Source organism: Myotis yumanensis, unplaced genomic scaffold (genome assembly GCF_028538775.1).
Source record: "Myotis yumanensis isolate MYYU_CA2020_CCGP unplaced genomic scaffold, mMyoYum1.0.hap1 SCAF_3, whole genome shotgun sequence".
Taxonomy (NCBI): domain Eukaryota; kingdom Metazoa; phylum Chordata; class Mammalia; order Chiroptera; family Vespertilionidae; genus Myotis; species Myotis yumanensis.
In genome coordinates, this window is record NW_027223754.1 from 26,439,835 (window position 1) to 26,453,548 (window position 13,714).

The following is a 13,714-nucleotide window of genomic DNA, read 5'->3' on the forward strand; positions in this document are numbered from 1 at the left end:
GTCTTCCAGAAATTACTGCAGCATTCCTTCCTGTTTCTAGTAAATGGTAAAGGGAGAATCCCTGTAAGGAACTTACTTTAGAAAACGTCATACATACGGGGCAAAGCCCAGCTTCCTGTGGGCGGGATATTCTAGGTGCACGTGAAAAGGCCAACGTGACTGTCGAAGGCAGTATCTGTCAGATCTGTGGGCAACATGAATTTGCTTCCTCTGGGGCCAAGTCTGAGGCCACACCTAGGAGAGCGGGTGCCAGGCCCCACCTTGAGGGAGGTAGGAAGCTGCCCTGACAGGCCGGGCGGAGGCTGGTGCTCGCCCACCGTCGTCTACAAACTTAACGGACAAAAGGACACGCCAGGACAGGCTTGATGTTTTCTAAGGTTTCTGTGATTCTACAACGGCCCTGCCTCCAGTTCTGGCTTTCTCTCTGCGCCTTTACGAGGGAGGCACCCTGACGAAGCTGGATGAGCCAGCCTCTGGCAGAGAGGCAGCTGCACCACCAAACACGCACACGTAGCGGAGCGTGCCCTGGAGCCTGATGGGCTGCAAGTAGTTCCTGGAAGGAAAGGGCAGGACAAGAGGAATTCTGCTTGCTGACAGAAGGCCGGTCTCCTGAGGCCCCTTGAGTCTCTGGGTTTTCTCAAAACATAAAACGGGGGACACTTCTGTGCCCTGAAACCTAGCGACGCACATGCAGGCCCCACTGCTTACCCTGAGGAATGGCTCGCCGCCACCATGCGAACCCAAGCCCTCCTCTGGTCTTACCGTAAGCCACCCGGGGGTGGTTGACCACGGATGTGCCTTCTGGGGCCACAGACGTCTCCCCAGCCGACCCCGTGAGAGGGATGGTGCTGCCGTCACTGGCCCTGGCACCGGGGAGCTCTTTAAACACGGGGGATTCCGCTTCCTGAATTTTACTGAGGCTTTCATCAGAGACTCGCGATAAAGCACCTTCTTTTCGTAATTTGCCTGAAGAAAGTACAGTCATAGCTGAAAATTTTGTAAGAGTTCTTGTTATTGAAAAATAAATATAAAAAAATGAGTATCTTTACACCTCAGTACTTACTTTGGAAATGAAACAAAAACGTAACAGCTAGACAGAGAAAATGAAGTGGAGAGTTCAATCGATTGTCTGGAAAACTTAGGCCAGAAAATTCAGCTACTGAGGAAAAGATGGGGGTGTAGGGCCTGAATTATCTCATCAAAAACCAGCAAAACAGAGAGGGTCATATCTGATTCCCAGGGTCCCTGTACAGGATAGCATTCTGCAATTCTAAAACCATCTAGGGCTCACCTTCTATTTTCTTAAACTAACCTCAGAATCACTGAAATGTTTATCCTTTTTGTCTTCACTGATATTGTTATAGTCTGTTTGGTTTTCTTCTGTTCAATAAATTATTGGTTTCAGAATTCTTCGGGTCACTAAATCTTAAGAAACAAGTAAATCATTTTTCTAAAAAAAAAACCAAAAAAAAACAAACAAAAAAAAACCCCACCACCAACAACAGAAAGATCCTACTTTGAAAAATCATTTATTTTCTAAAGAAACAATAGATTTTTAAAAAGCTATTTTATAGCTTGCTAGCACTCTTCTGAATCAAATCTGTTCTGTGGTGCTACTTAAGTAATGATTTTGCAAAATTCCCTGAGCAAATGTTTAAGCTCTCCCCTACAGCAATGAAATGGAAATGTTCTCGGTTTCTCTGCTAAAAACACTCACACGTAGTCTCTCTCCCTATCATCTCTCTATCTCTGTATCTACCTAGTCAGACAGATAGATTTTTTTAAACTAAATTTCTCTTATGTACTACAGGGGACAAGAAATGTACATATAGATCTATTGGCCTCAAATTGCTTATAATCTAAATGAGAGAATATTTGCATATCTATAAAAGCCTAAGTGACCTTTATGACCAGTCCGAATGACTGGTCGCTATGACGATGCACTGATCACCAAGGGACAGATGCTCAATGCAGGAGCTGCCCCCTGGTGGTCAGTGTACTCCCACAGCCAACCTCCCGCACTCCCTCCTCCCACCCCCGGCCAGCTGGCCCTGATCACTGTCCAGGCCAAGGGACCCTACCCATGCATGAATTCGTGCACCGGGCCTCGAGTTTATAATAATTAAAACAAAAATTATTAACACAGGAAAACAACTCCGGCAACTTTCTAAGCCATATTCTTCTTTCTTTAAAAACTGTTTTACTGAAGTAGAACTTATATACAGTAGAATTCATACATTTTGAATGTTCAGGTAGATGACTCGTGACAACATAGGAGTATACCCTATAACCACTCCTCGCATTAAGACAGTACATTTTTATGTCCCTGCGAAGTTCCCTCCTGCCTCTTTGCAGTCCGTCTCCTGCAGCCCCGCACTGGCCTCAGCAACCAATAATTTTTATAGATTAATTTTCCCTGGAATCATACAGTATGGACTCCTCTGTATCTGGCTTCTTTTGCTCAGGGAAAGGTCTGTGAGGTGTGTCCTATTGTGCCCACTGTGGTAGGCAGTTCATTCCTGTATTACTCAGCAGTCTTTTAATGTATGAATAGACCACAATTTGGTTATCTATTAACCTGTTAATGAGCATTTGGGTTATTTCCAGTTTGGGGCAATTACAACCAAATGATTTGTGTACAAGTATTTTCATGAACACACATTTTCATTGCTCTTGGACAAACACCCAGAAGTGGGATTACTGGGTCATATGCTAAGTGTATACTTTACTTCATAGGAAACTGCTAAACTAATTTCCAAAGTGGCTGCACCACTTTACATTTCACCATAAATAAAGTTATTCCACTTCTTCACCAACACTTGATACTGCTAGTCTTTCTACTTGCGGTGTGAAGTGGTGCCTTAGTGTGGTATTAACTTGCACTTCCCAGATGACTAATGTTCTTCATCAGGCTGGTAGAGCTTCCTGGCATAGGTAACTTCCAGGTATCCACGGCAGCTAGGGCCTTGCTGTGTGAGCCAGGACCAGGAGACAAGGCCTGGGCATGTATCGCAGTGTGTGTTCTAGAGTTACCCATGCTTCCATTTCCCTCTGTTAGCACGGGTAACTGTGCATCACATCTGGAGTCTCGGGACTTGGGAGCACTTTTGTAAATCAGAAAAATAAAAGAGTACTTACCTGCTATTTTCCTCCGCATCCATGGACACACAAAGAACCACACGAAAATGGCGAACAACAGCGCCACGCCAAAGGAGATGAGCGCTATCGCCCAGATGGGAAGGACCAGGCCGAGCACTGAGAACAGAAAAGACAGCAGTGGTCTCAGTGGCTACTTTCTGAAAGGTCAAGCCTCAGAGCAACATACTTTCCATTCCCCTAAGCTAAAACCAGTCACCTGGATTTTGTGTCTAATAAAACCCACAGCCAAAAACATGTGCCATGCTTTTCAGGACAGAAAGCTGTGTGTTTAAGACACATTTCACCTTGTGAATATGTGGTTAAATTGGTCAGTAATCTAATTATTAAAATTTTACCAAATTGGCACAAGCAGTATATTAAGTTGGCAATAGAATCATTTATAGCTTATCTCAATATCTAAATTCCCAAGTGGACATGTATGTGGCTAAGAAAGGAGTCCGCCACCTCATGCCCTATCATCAGCCCCTCTGGGTGGGAGAGGCTGAGGTCTGGACGCTGCACAGAGCCGCTGGCTGCCTGCCTGCCTCTCTGGCTTCTCGCGGGTCAGCCACCCTGCTTTAAATGGACATGTCACTCTGACTACATACATGAATCTCTTTAGAAATCAGCTTAGGAATACAAGCTTTCAAAGGATCTTGACCTTCAAATTTAACTCTTCTTTGCAGTATCAACTCATGGAATTACAACATAGAAAAACTTTTCATTAGAAATGTGATAATGCACTAAGATGCAATTACCTCAGCAAACAAAAGGGTAGGGTGCACATGGTTTAGGAACATTGTGTTTTCCTAGATGTTAAACATGTGCTTACATAGGGAGACATGATAGGCATACAAGAATACCTACGATAGCATTACTTGTAATAGCAAGAATTTGTGAGACAACTAATATATGCATCCTTAGGGAAATGTGAAATAGTTATAGTCTTAAATCATAAAAATGAGGTGGATCTATATGTACTGATAAGGAAAGAGGCCCAGGGTCTAGTTAAGTAAGAAAGGCTGGGTGGGTAGCAGTATGCACAGCATGATCCAATTTACATTTAAAAAAGATAACGACCCCATATTTACTCCTATCATATGTGTGAATGTATAGCAAAAGTTCTAGAAAACACAATGGTTACTACTGGAGAGAGATGCGAAATTGGAGGGGGCTTTTCATTCTTACTACATATACATTCTTACTGTTAAATTTGAAAGTATATAATAAACATGCACTTTTGAAAATTGTTAAGAGTTTTTAAAAAGTGTTAGAGAAGTGAACTACTTAAAACATTGCCCTTTGCCTGGCCAGCATGGCTCAGTGGTTGAGTATCGACCTATGAACCAGGAGGTCATGGTTCGATTCCCAGTCAAGGCACATGCCCGGGTTGGGGGCTCGATCCCCAGTGGAGGGTGTGCAGGAGGCAGCGGATCATGATTCTCTCTCATCACTGATGTTTCTATCTCTCTTTCCCTCTCCCTTCATCTCTGAAATCAATAAAAATATATTTTAAAAATAAGTAAAATGTTGTCCTTTGATTAAACGAATCTTTAATGATGCAAGCTTGTCACATATTTAATGATTTTATGCATAGAAACCAACTTAAAGTTATTCAATTAAGGTATTATTAAACGCTAGAGGCCCGGTGCAAGAAATTCGTGCACTCAGGGGATGGGTAGTCCCTCAGCCCAGCCTGTGCCCTCTTGCAGTGCGGGAGACATCAGGGGATGTCCAACTGACAGCTTAGGCCCGCTCCCGAGGCTCCTGCCACCACCGCTGTGCTCGCCAGCCGTAAGCCCAGCTCAGGGCTTCTGGCTGAGCGGTGCTCCCCGTGTGGGAGCGTACTGACCACCAGGGGGAAGCTCCTGCATTGAATGTCTGCCCCGTGGTGGTTCGTGTGCGTCATAGCTACCGGTCGTTCTGCCGTTCGGTTGATTTGCCATTTATTATATAAGATATTTGGTAATTTTTAAGAGGTAGAATAGATAGTTAATACTATAATAGGAGTGAATTAGCATATATAAATGTGAAAAACAGAACACCAGAATCACCTACTTCATCTATAGCTAAGGGCACATTGGTGGGAATATAGACACTTATGGGCTAGGCTGTTTCTCTTCCAAACTCCTGGGTACCTCAGAAAGTGGGGGACTGGTGTGGGGCTGCGCCCCTTCAGCTGGTGGCCAGCTCCAGCCCCGGCTCTGCCCCAGAATCCGAAGCTTGGCGCTGCTTATAAAACCACTGGGGCTGACCTCACCAGGCCATGCTTGTGGGCCACAGCATCCTGGCTTCTGCTTTCTTTCTCCATGTCAGTGTCTAATACATGTGATAAAGGATCACTCCAAAGCTGTATCCAGCCAAACTGAATGGTAACTGTTAGTTACCCACATCAAACTGACCACCTAACATCAACACACATCACTCTTACAGCTTAAAAATACTTGGTTTTTGAAGAGGTTTCCCCTGTTTCCTTTGGCTCCTGGTTTAGTTGGTGGTAAAATTGTTAACTGTGCTACTTTTGACTTCATTGTGTTAACCTGACCTAAGAGAGGCAAGCCATGGATACTGTGGGGAGAGAGAAACAATTTGAGAGATATTTGTTCCATCCATGCCAAGCAGAGCCCACAACAAAAGCCGAGAAGGGCTGCTTTATGGGCCTTTTCCAAGCCCATCTCCACACTCCCTGCTGGGTTCAAGCGGGATTCCAAGGGTGTCAGGGCCAACATGCCCAAGGGTTTCCTGAGGTCAGTTATAAGCTTCTGATCCTTTTCTTAGACAACAAGCCACAATGTCACCTGCTCCTTGAACCTTCACTGTCAGAACCGCCTATGCCATTGGTCTGGCCTGGGTCATGGCCAGAGGCTCTGAAGTCGCCCTCCCAGTCACAAGGCACTGGATGGAGGGCAGGGGATAAACACATACTAGAGGGAAGGGGGAAGGATTGAGTAAAACATCAAGGAGGGACAGAGTGAAGGAAAATAGGAGAAAGTCATTGATAGTGAGCAAGGTCAGGGGAACAGAAGGGGCAGAATTTATTTTTATTTTTGTTAATCCTCACCTGAGGATATATTTTTTCCATTGCTTTCTAAAGAGAGTGGAAGGGAGGGGGAGAGACAGAAAGAGAAACATCAATGTGAGAGAAGCACATCCATTGGTTGCCTTCCACACCAGCACTAGAGATCGAGCCTGCAACCAAGGTATGTGCCCTTGACAGGAATCAAACCCGTGACAATTCAATCCATGGGTTGATGTTCTATCCACTAAGCCAAATATTGTAGCCAGAAGGGGCAGAATTTAGATCTTACCAATCATTTCTGCAAGTCAGTAATGTAACTGAGCATCAAAAGAACATGAGGATTTGTTTTAAAGCCTCCATATAAGAAATACAAACTGACAGTTATCCTATATAATAAAGAGGTAATATGCAAATTGACTGTCACAACTCACACAAGATGGCCATCTCCATGTGGTCACAAGGTGGCTGCCATAAGATGATTGGCAGGGGAGGGCAGTTGTGGGCGATCCGGCCAGCAGGGGAGGGCACTTGGGGCAACCAGGCCAGCAGGGGAGGGCACTTGGGGTGACCAGGCCAGCAGGGGAGCAGTTAGGCATCGATCAGGCTGGCAAGGGAGTGGTTAGGGGGTGATCAGGCTGGCAGGCAGAAGTGGTTAGGGGCAATCAGGCAGGCAAGTGGTTGGGAGCCAGCAGTCCCAGATTGTGAGAGGGATGTCTGGCTGCCGGTAGTTGGACAACCCCCAAGGGGTCCCAGATTGGAGAAGGTGCAGGCTGGGCTGAGGGACAACCCCCCCCCCCCCAAGTGCATGAATTTTGTGCACTGGGCCTCTAGTCTATGCATATAAAAGCCTAATATGCAAATTGTCTCCTCGGGAGCTTGACCAGGAGAATGGGAGTTCAATCGTTCGCTATGACATGCGCTGACCACCAGGGGGCAGTGCGGAACAAAGGAAGGCCCCAGCCAGCAGTTGGAAGGAAGGTCCGGGCCAGCCGGAAGGCCCTGATCAACCCTGATCACCGGCCAGGTCTAGGGACCCTACCCATGCACGAATTTCGTGCACCAGGCCTCTAGTTTGTAAATAACTCTAAATTGTACTACATACATCAAATCCAGTTTCATGGGTAAAACATAATTAAATACAAAACTTTGGCAGAAAAAAGCACTGGAATCAATCTGCATCCTAGGGAGAACTTTTTCTCCTGAAAAAGTTAAGGCTGAGTTATACATAACAAGATTTTTGACAGGCATACTTGGTATTGAATTGTCTTCCTCTGAGGATCTCAAAATGTTTTGCAATAATTACACCTTAGGAGGGCAGTAAAGCACGGCCTGCCCTTCACTCTGCGGACAGGCAAAGTAGGACACGGCTTGAATTGCTCCAGCTACCGCAGCCAAAAGCACTGCCAGGAACCAAGGCCGGGAGCTCTGAGCCCGTCCTCTGCTCCAGCCACTCAGGGGCCTTTCATCTCCAGCCCTTTCCCTTCTCTGAAGAGCAAAGCTATGATGAATAGTGATTTAGCTCCAACCTCAAGCATCATTACAGTCCTGTTCCAAATCCCCCAAAGATCAGAAGATTCAAGTGACTCAAGCAGTAAAGAGAGTGTTTCAGAAACGGGCACAGTCTTCCAGAGTCATTGCTTTGTTACACCTCTTGCTTTTCATCTATGACAGTCATTATTAGAAACTACAAAATAACTAAAACTGCTATACAACCAATAAGGCTTCAGTCCATATTAACGACCTTACAGCCCTATGCATCAGCCTCTCCCTATAACTTTCCTCTTTTTCTCTCCCTCCTTTTAGTATAATTTTATAATATATGCTTATTATAAAAATGTCAGCAGTAAAAAGCTGTATGACGTACAAATGTAAAACTCCTCACCACACTCCCCTCTTGAACCCACTTCCCAGAGAAACACTGTTAACTACCTGGTGTGTAGTTTTCCAAGCATCATCTAGATATAAACCACACAGTGTAGAGTGTTGGCCAGAAGTTTGTCCCCCCGCCCCCCCCCCCTTTTTCCCCCCAAATTAATAGATGTAGAATCTTACTGTATATACTGGTCTGTATTTTTGTTTCTCACATAACAACACACTGTGGACATCTTTCCACAGTAACACACATACACACATTTACCTCACTTGCAGAATCACATGTTACTAGTCCTCCCTTATTGGATAAACTAAGTTACTAGTTTTTATTTAGTTTGTTTTACATCAACTTGTTCAAAGCATTGGAGAGAATAAAAGGTATAAAAGATCCTGAAGCAACTTTAAGAAAATGAAGCATTCTTTTGAAATTAAAAATGCTATTTCCTCTTATAATTGGAATTTTCTCCCCCTTTTTAAACCAGGATTCATTTAAAATAATTCTGAAAAGAAAGTGAATTCAAATCACTCTGCTTTGAATCCAGCCTTTGATGAAAACTGGAGGCTCTTCTCACCCAGGGCTTCCTGACCCGGGGTCAAGAGTCACTGTCGTGGAAACATCTGGTTTCTCTACAGCTCAAACCTTTGCAATGGTAGCATGGAATATGGAGATCCTCTGGGAACAAGCCAACAGGGGCCTGCAGGGGCACTGATGCTCTCATTTCCCAGGACGGGATCAGAAGAGCTACAACTGGAAGAGGACGAGATGAAGGAGGAGGGGGAGGAGGAGTATGAAGAGGAAGGAGAGAGGAGGAAGATGGAGGGGAGGAGAGGCTGGAGATGTTGGGAGGAAGGGGAGAAGGAGGAAACAAAGAAGACGAGAAGGAGAAAGAGAGGGAGGAGGGGAAGGATGGAGGGGAGGGAAGATGGAGGTATTGGAGGAAGAGGAGGAGGAAGAGAAAGAGGAAGAGGAAGAGGAAGAGGAGGAGGCAGAGAGGAGGGGGAGTGTCAGCCCTGTTTTAGGTACAGTCTGCTCTCAAGAAGCCAGAAACCAAGCCTGGATAAGTCTGAGAACTCATTTGCTGACACACAGAGTGAGCAAACGTTGCTAGTGAGAACTTTTGAGTAGTACTTCTCACATTAGAACTGTGATAAGGGAGCAGTGTTTGTGGTAGATTTTGGTGAAGAATGATTAGAGCAGTGGTTCTCTATGTGTACCATGTACAGGATCACCCAGATTCTGGTACAACACAGACTGTCAGGCTGTAGGGGGTCTGGGGCTGGGCCTGAAACCTGCATTCTGACAGGTTACTGTGAGAAGCTGGTGCTGTGGGTCTGACTTAGAAGTTTTGCATACTGCATAACTGCCGGAGGCTTGGTTAGGAGAGCTGCCTGCACTACTCAGAGAGGCATGCAATGAATTTCACCATTCATTCTTTGGACACCGAACAAAAACCAGGCCCCACACAACTGAAGACCTTCTCATTAAAAATAGACTTCAGGCGTGTATCCAACCCAAGTGAGCACTTTGTTTCCTAAAGTTATTTTTGCTTCTTGCAAATTATTTTTTAAAGGACAAAAAAATGCAAAGGCAATTTTTTAAAGTGCTACCTTGGTCTTTGAAGTGTTAAGACTGACGTTTATTTGAGAAAAGTCATGTCAAATGCAAAGTAAAACAAATCAAACTAAGTCAAAGACATAAACAACGTCAACATAACTCACAAATGGAGGAACAGAGGAAATCAAAATAAAACACAGTAACCCAACATCCAGCCGATCCCACGGAATCCATCTCCATGCACAAAAATGCTACTCATCAAAGCCCCTTCAAGCTGACACTGGCTAGGATTAGTGCCGTCACTCATTTTTGTTGGAGAGCTTCGTTCTTTCCTTTTCCCTCTGAAGCGTTCTAGGGAACAAAGGGGCCCCGAGGAACAAGCCCCAGTGTGGCGGAAAGGCAGACACTACTCTGCGAGGAGCAGACTGACCGCGTCAGTGCTAAAGTGACTCTCAGCTCAGTCCCGTCACCACACATAACACCCTGGCTATTTATGGCACAGCTGGCCAGGCAGAAAGGCCCCACCTGCAGAAACAGTACATAATTCAATCTAGTCTGAAGGGCAAAAGTCAACTTTCAATGTTTAAATAAAAATAAGATTTAAACTCACCTACAGGAGATTTTAGAAACATTCCCCACAAACCACAATATTTGTAAAGTCCTTTTCTGACTTTAGTGGAGGAACAAAATGGTGGGTCCTTCAGTCATGACCCCCTTCTTCTTCCTCCTCTCGGCGAGCCTCCCCCCGGCCCCCGCCCCAAACTTGAAGGAAGAAGTATGTTACACCAATAAGTGTGGAAAAAACAGGAAGACAGGATGACTCAGGATATGTTGGCAACTGAAGGCTGAAAAGATAAGGCTACTTAAGATTGATGTAATAAACTAGGCCCTAACACGTATTAAGAGTTATGATGTGCCAGGCACTGTACTAAGTGTCCTGTTCGCATTATCTCATGAAACACAGCGTCCCTTTCATGGAGTCCTACAAATGTCCTTACTTTATGGTGACGTCAGGGAGGGGAGGAAATAGGATGTTCTTTTTTGTTTTTTTTGTTAATCCTCACCTAAGGATATTTTTTCCATTGCATTTCAGAGAGAATGGAAGGGAGGAGAGAGAGAGAAGGCGAGGGAGAAGAGAGATCGATGTGAGAGAGACACAACAATCAACTGGTTGCCTCCCGCACTCGTCCCTAGCGGGGAGGGAACCTGCAGGTATGTGCCCTTGACTGGGAATTGACCCCATGACCCTCTGGTGCACAGGCCAACGCTCTAATCACTGTCCCACACTGGCCAAGATGGAAATATGTTCTTGACAGCATCCAACCAGAGAACTTAACATTAACTCTCCCACTGAGAATATTGTTTGTGCTTTCAATTGGATAATGATCTTCAAGATACTTGTACAGATTTTTAAAATATTCTTTTTTTTTAAATATATTTTATTGATTTTTTACAGAGAGGAAGGGAGAGGGATAGAGAGTTAGAAACATCGATGAGAGAGAAACATCGATCAGCTGCCTCCTGCACACCCCCCACTGGGGATGTGCCCGCAACCCAGGTACATGCCCTTGACCGGAGTCGAACCTGGGACCTTTCAGTCCGCAGGCCGACGCTCTATCCACTGAGCCAAACCGGTTTCGGCAAAATATTCTTAATTAAAGAGGAAACCACCTTCTTCATACCTCCTCTTTATTAAATATACAAATTTCAAAATATACTGGAAGCCATTTTTTTCTTCAGAGAGGAAGGGAGAGGGAGAGAGAGATAGAAACATCCATGATGAGAGAGAATCATTGATCGGCTGCCTCTTGCATACACCCCAGCTGGGGATCAAGCCTGCATTTTCCTTGATTAGAATTGAATCCAGGACCCTTCAGTCTGCAGGCCGATGCTCTATCCACTAAGCCAAACCAGCTAGGGCTGGAAGCCATTTTTAATGAGAGTGCTGAGAAGGGAAAGAATGTATTAAGGCTGATGTACTTTGATTGTCCTTAACGGTGACAGTGGGTACCAGGTACTATGCGCTAGGTATCTTCCCCAGGCCAGTTACGAATGTCAGAAGTCGAGTGTTTTATTTTTTAATTTAAATTTGACTTTTCTATACTTAGTCTAGGAATGTCATAATCAAGAGCCCATGGCTCGGGACTAGACTGTCTGCTTCAAATTTTGGTTCTGCACCTCACTAGTTATATGACCTTGAGTAGCCAGTATTGCTGGGCCTTGATTTCCCATTTGTACAGTGAAGCCAGCAAAGCAATATTACCAATTTTCTAAAGGAGTCTGGACGACTAACAAGATGAATTCATGTAAAAGTAAGCTCAATATAAGTTAGCATCTATAGTATTTATTTCTCACAAACTCTCTATGAAGTATTTATGTAATCCTTAGTGTCTCATCCATTATGTGGTTTAATTTTCTCTAGAATAATTTACTCTCCCGGTAAGATGATTCTTTTAGCAAAGTTGCAGTAAAGGTGTAGCAGAAGATGAGGAAAAGAAAAAGAAGAGATGGGAAAAATATACAAAGTATAAAAGAGTCAAATTTTAATTTAAAAAATATCACACAGTTGACTTCTGACATTTGGAAGAACTGGGGAACAAGAAGAAGAGAGGGTGGAAAAATAAAACAGGAAAAAAAAATTGTCCTTATTTGAACCTATTCCCATTTCCAGGACTGGGCACTACAAAGACATCCCAGCCTTCATGTGACTCAGTCTTCAGTCACTAGGCCACAGGTGTCCGGCTGTTGACAGCTGCCTAGCTTTTGGTTCAGCTACTTGAGCTCTAAGAGCCTAAACAAAGTTAAGAACGAGGACTCAGGAGCAAGAAGATGGACAAAGAATCCCTCTGCCACAGTTCACTCTCAACCCGGGCTCCAGGCCTGCCCAGCCCTGTTTTTTCTCTGCCTTGGATTCCCTTTTATAGATCAGGAAAACTGCCTGCCAAACACACTCCATAGTCCATGAGTTACAAAACCCAAAGGGCCATCAGGCCGCTGTTATCTGAGGCTAGGGTTTCATCTCTCCAACCGCATGACCTTCAGCTTTGGGCTTCTCGGTAACTTAAAGCAGCTGTGGGGCCTCCGGCCAGGCTGCCACCCGGAGCCTGAAGTCCTGATCACAAGTGTTCAGACCTTAACGATCAATGTTTCCAATGCTGCGGAGATGCCAAAGTAGCCATATAATGCTAAGGGATCATTCAGAAAGTGTTTTATTAACAGTACAGACATGCACAACATATAATTATGATGGCTATTTAAATCTGAGTAAAACTACTATAAGAAAGCCTAAGTTGAGAAATTCATAAGGGTTTCCCCCCATTTTGGAAGAGGGCATTTTTCTACTGTAATCTGATGTGCTGTTTCAAGAAATTGTACCTTCTGATCAGAGAGGAAGACTTTAGTCAGGTAGGCCAATAACTGAATCTTACTCTATCAAGGACATTAACAAGAACAACAGCACAGATGAACCTATCTGCTGACTCCCGTCTCCCCACACAATGGCGTATTCAGGATCTGGCTGTAGGAGGGCATCTCACAGAGAAACAGGAGGCACCCTCTCTACCCACACAGGTAGGAAATACTGACTTAGAATGCTACCAGTTCACCCACATTGAAATGTGGGCAAATGAGAATAATGGACATACATTTTTTTTACCCCTTGAAAATGGAAAAGAACAGGACTTTTAACCCGGCTCTCCCGAACTTCAAACCCTTGTAAAGAAGAACAAAAGCCATCAGAATCAGAAGAAAAGGAGTAATTTTGAAAAGAAAATCACCATTGATTTTAGTGTCCAAAAAACAACTAACAGTGTAGCCCCTAGTTGCTGGGCTCATTGGTCTGACAGTTTCCAGCGAGTTGGATATTTGTGCTCTCGACCACACTGGCACGTCCCCTGGCATGTCACCAATTGGGGACACACTCACATGTGCTCCCACCCCTCCCCAGCTCAGGGAGGTGTGAGGAGTTACTAGTAGATCCCGTTCTGAGACTCAGAAGGTGCAAGAAGCCACTAAGGCAGTGAAGGCGAACCTTTTGAGCTCGGCGTGTCAGCATTTTGAAAAACCCTAACTTAACTCTGGTGCTGTGTCACATATAGAAATTTTTTGATATTTGCAACCATAGTAAAACA

The 13,714-nt window shown here is 44.6% G+C and overlaps 1 protein-coding gene across 13 annotated transcripts in view; it reads right to left on the minus strand.

Annotated features, from left to right (window-relative positions):
• The window catches only part of SLC20A2 (solute carrier family 20 member 2), a 96,051-nt gene that overhangs the window by 17,390 nt on the left and 64,947 nt on the right, over nucleotides 1-13,714 (minus strand). For 12 of the 13 annotated variants that reach the window (XM_070408489.1, XM_070408482.1, XM_070408487.1 and 9 more), the window contains 2 exons: nucleotides 3,139-3,255; nucleotides 763-987 (listed from right to left, as the gene is read on the minus strand). In XM_070408489.1, coding sequence (XP_070264590.1) covers nucleotides 763-987; nucleotides 3,139-3,255 — 342 coding nt within the window. The remainder of the gene's footprint in view (nucleotides 1-762; nucleotides 988-3,138; nucleotides 3,256-13,714) is intronic. The other variant, XM_070408490.1, reaches the window with a different exon arrangement.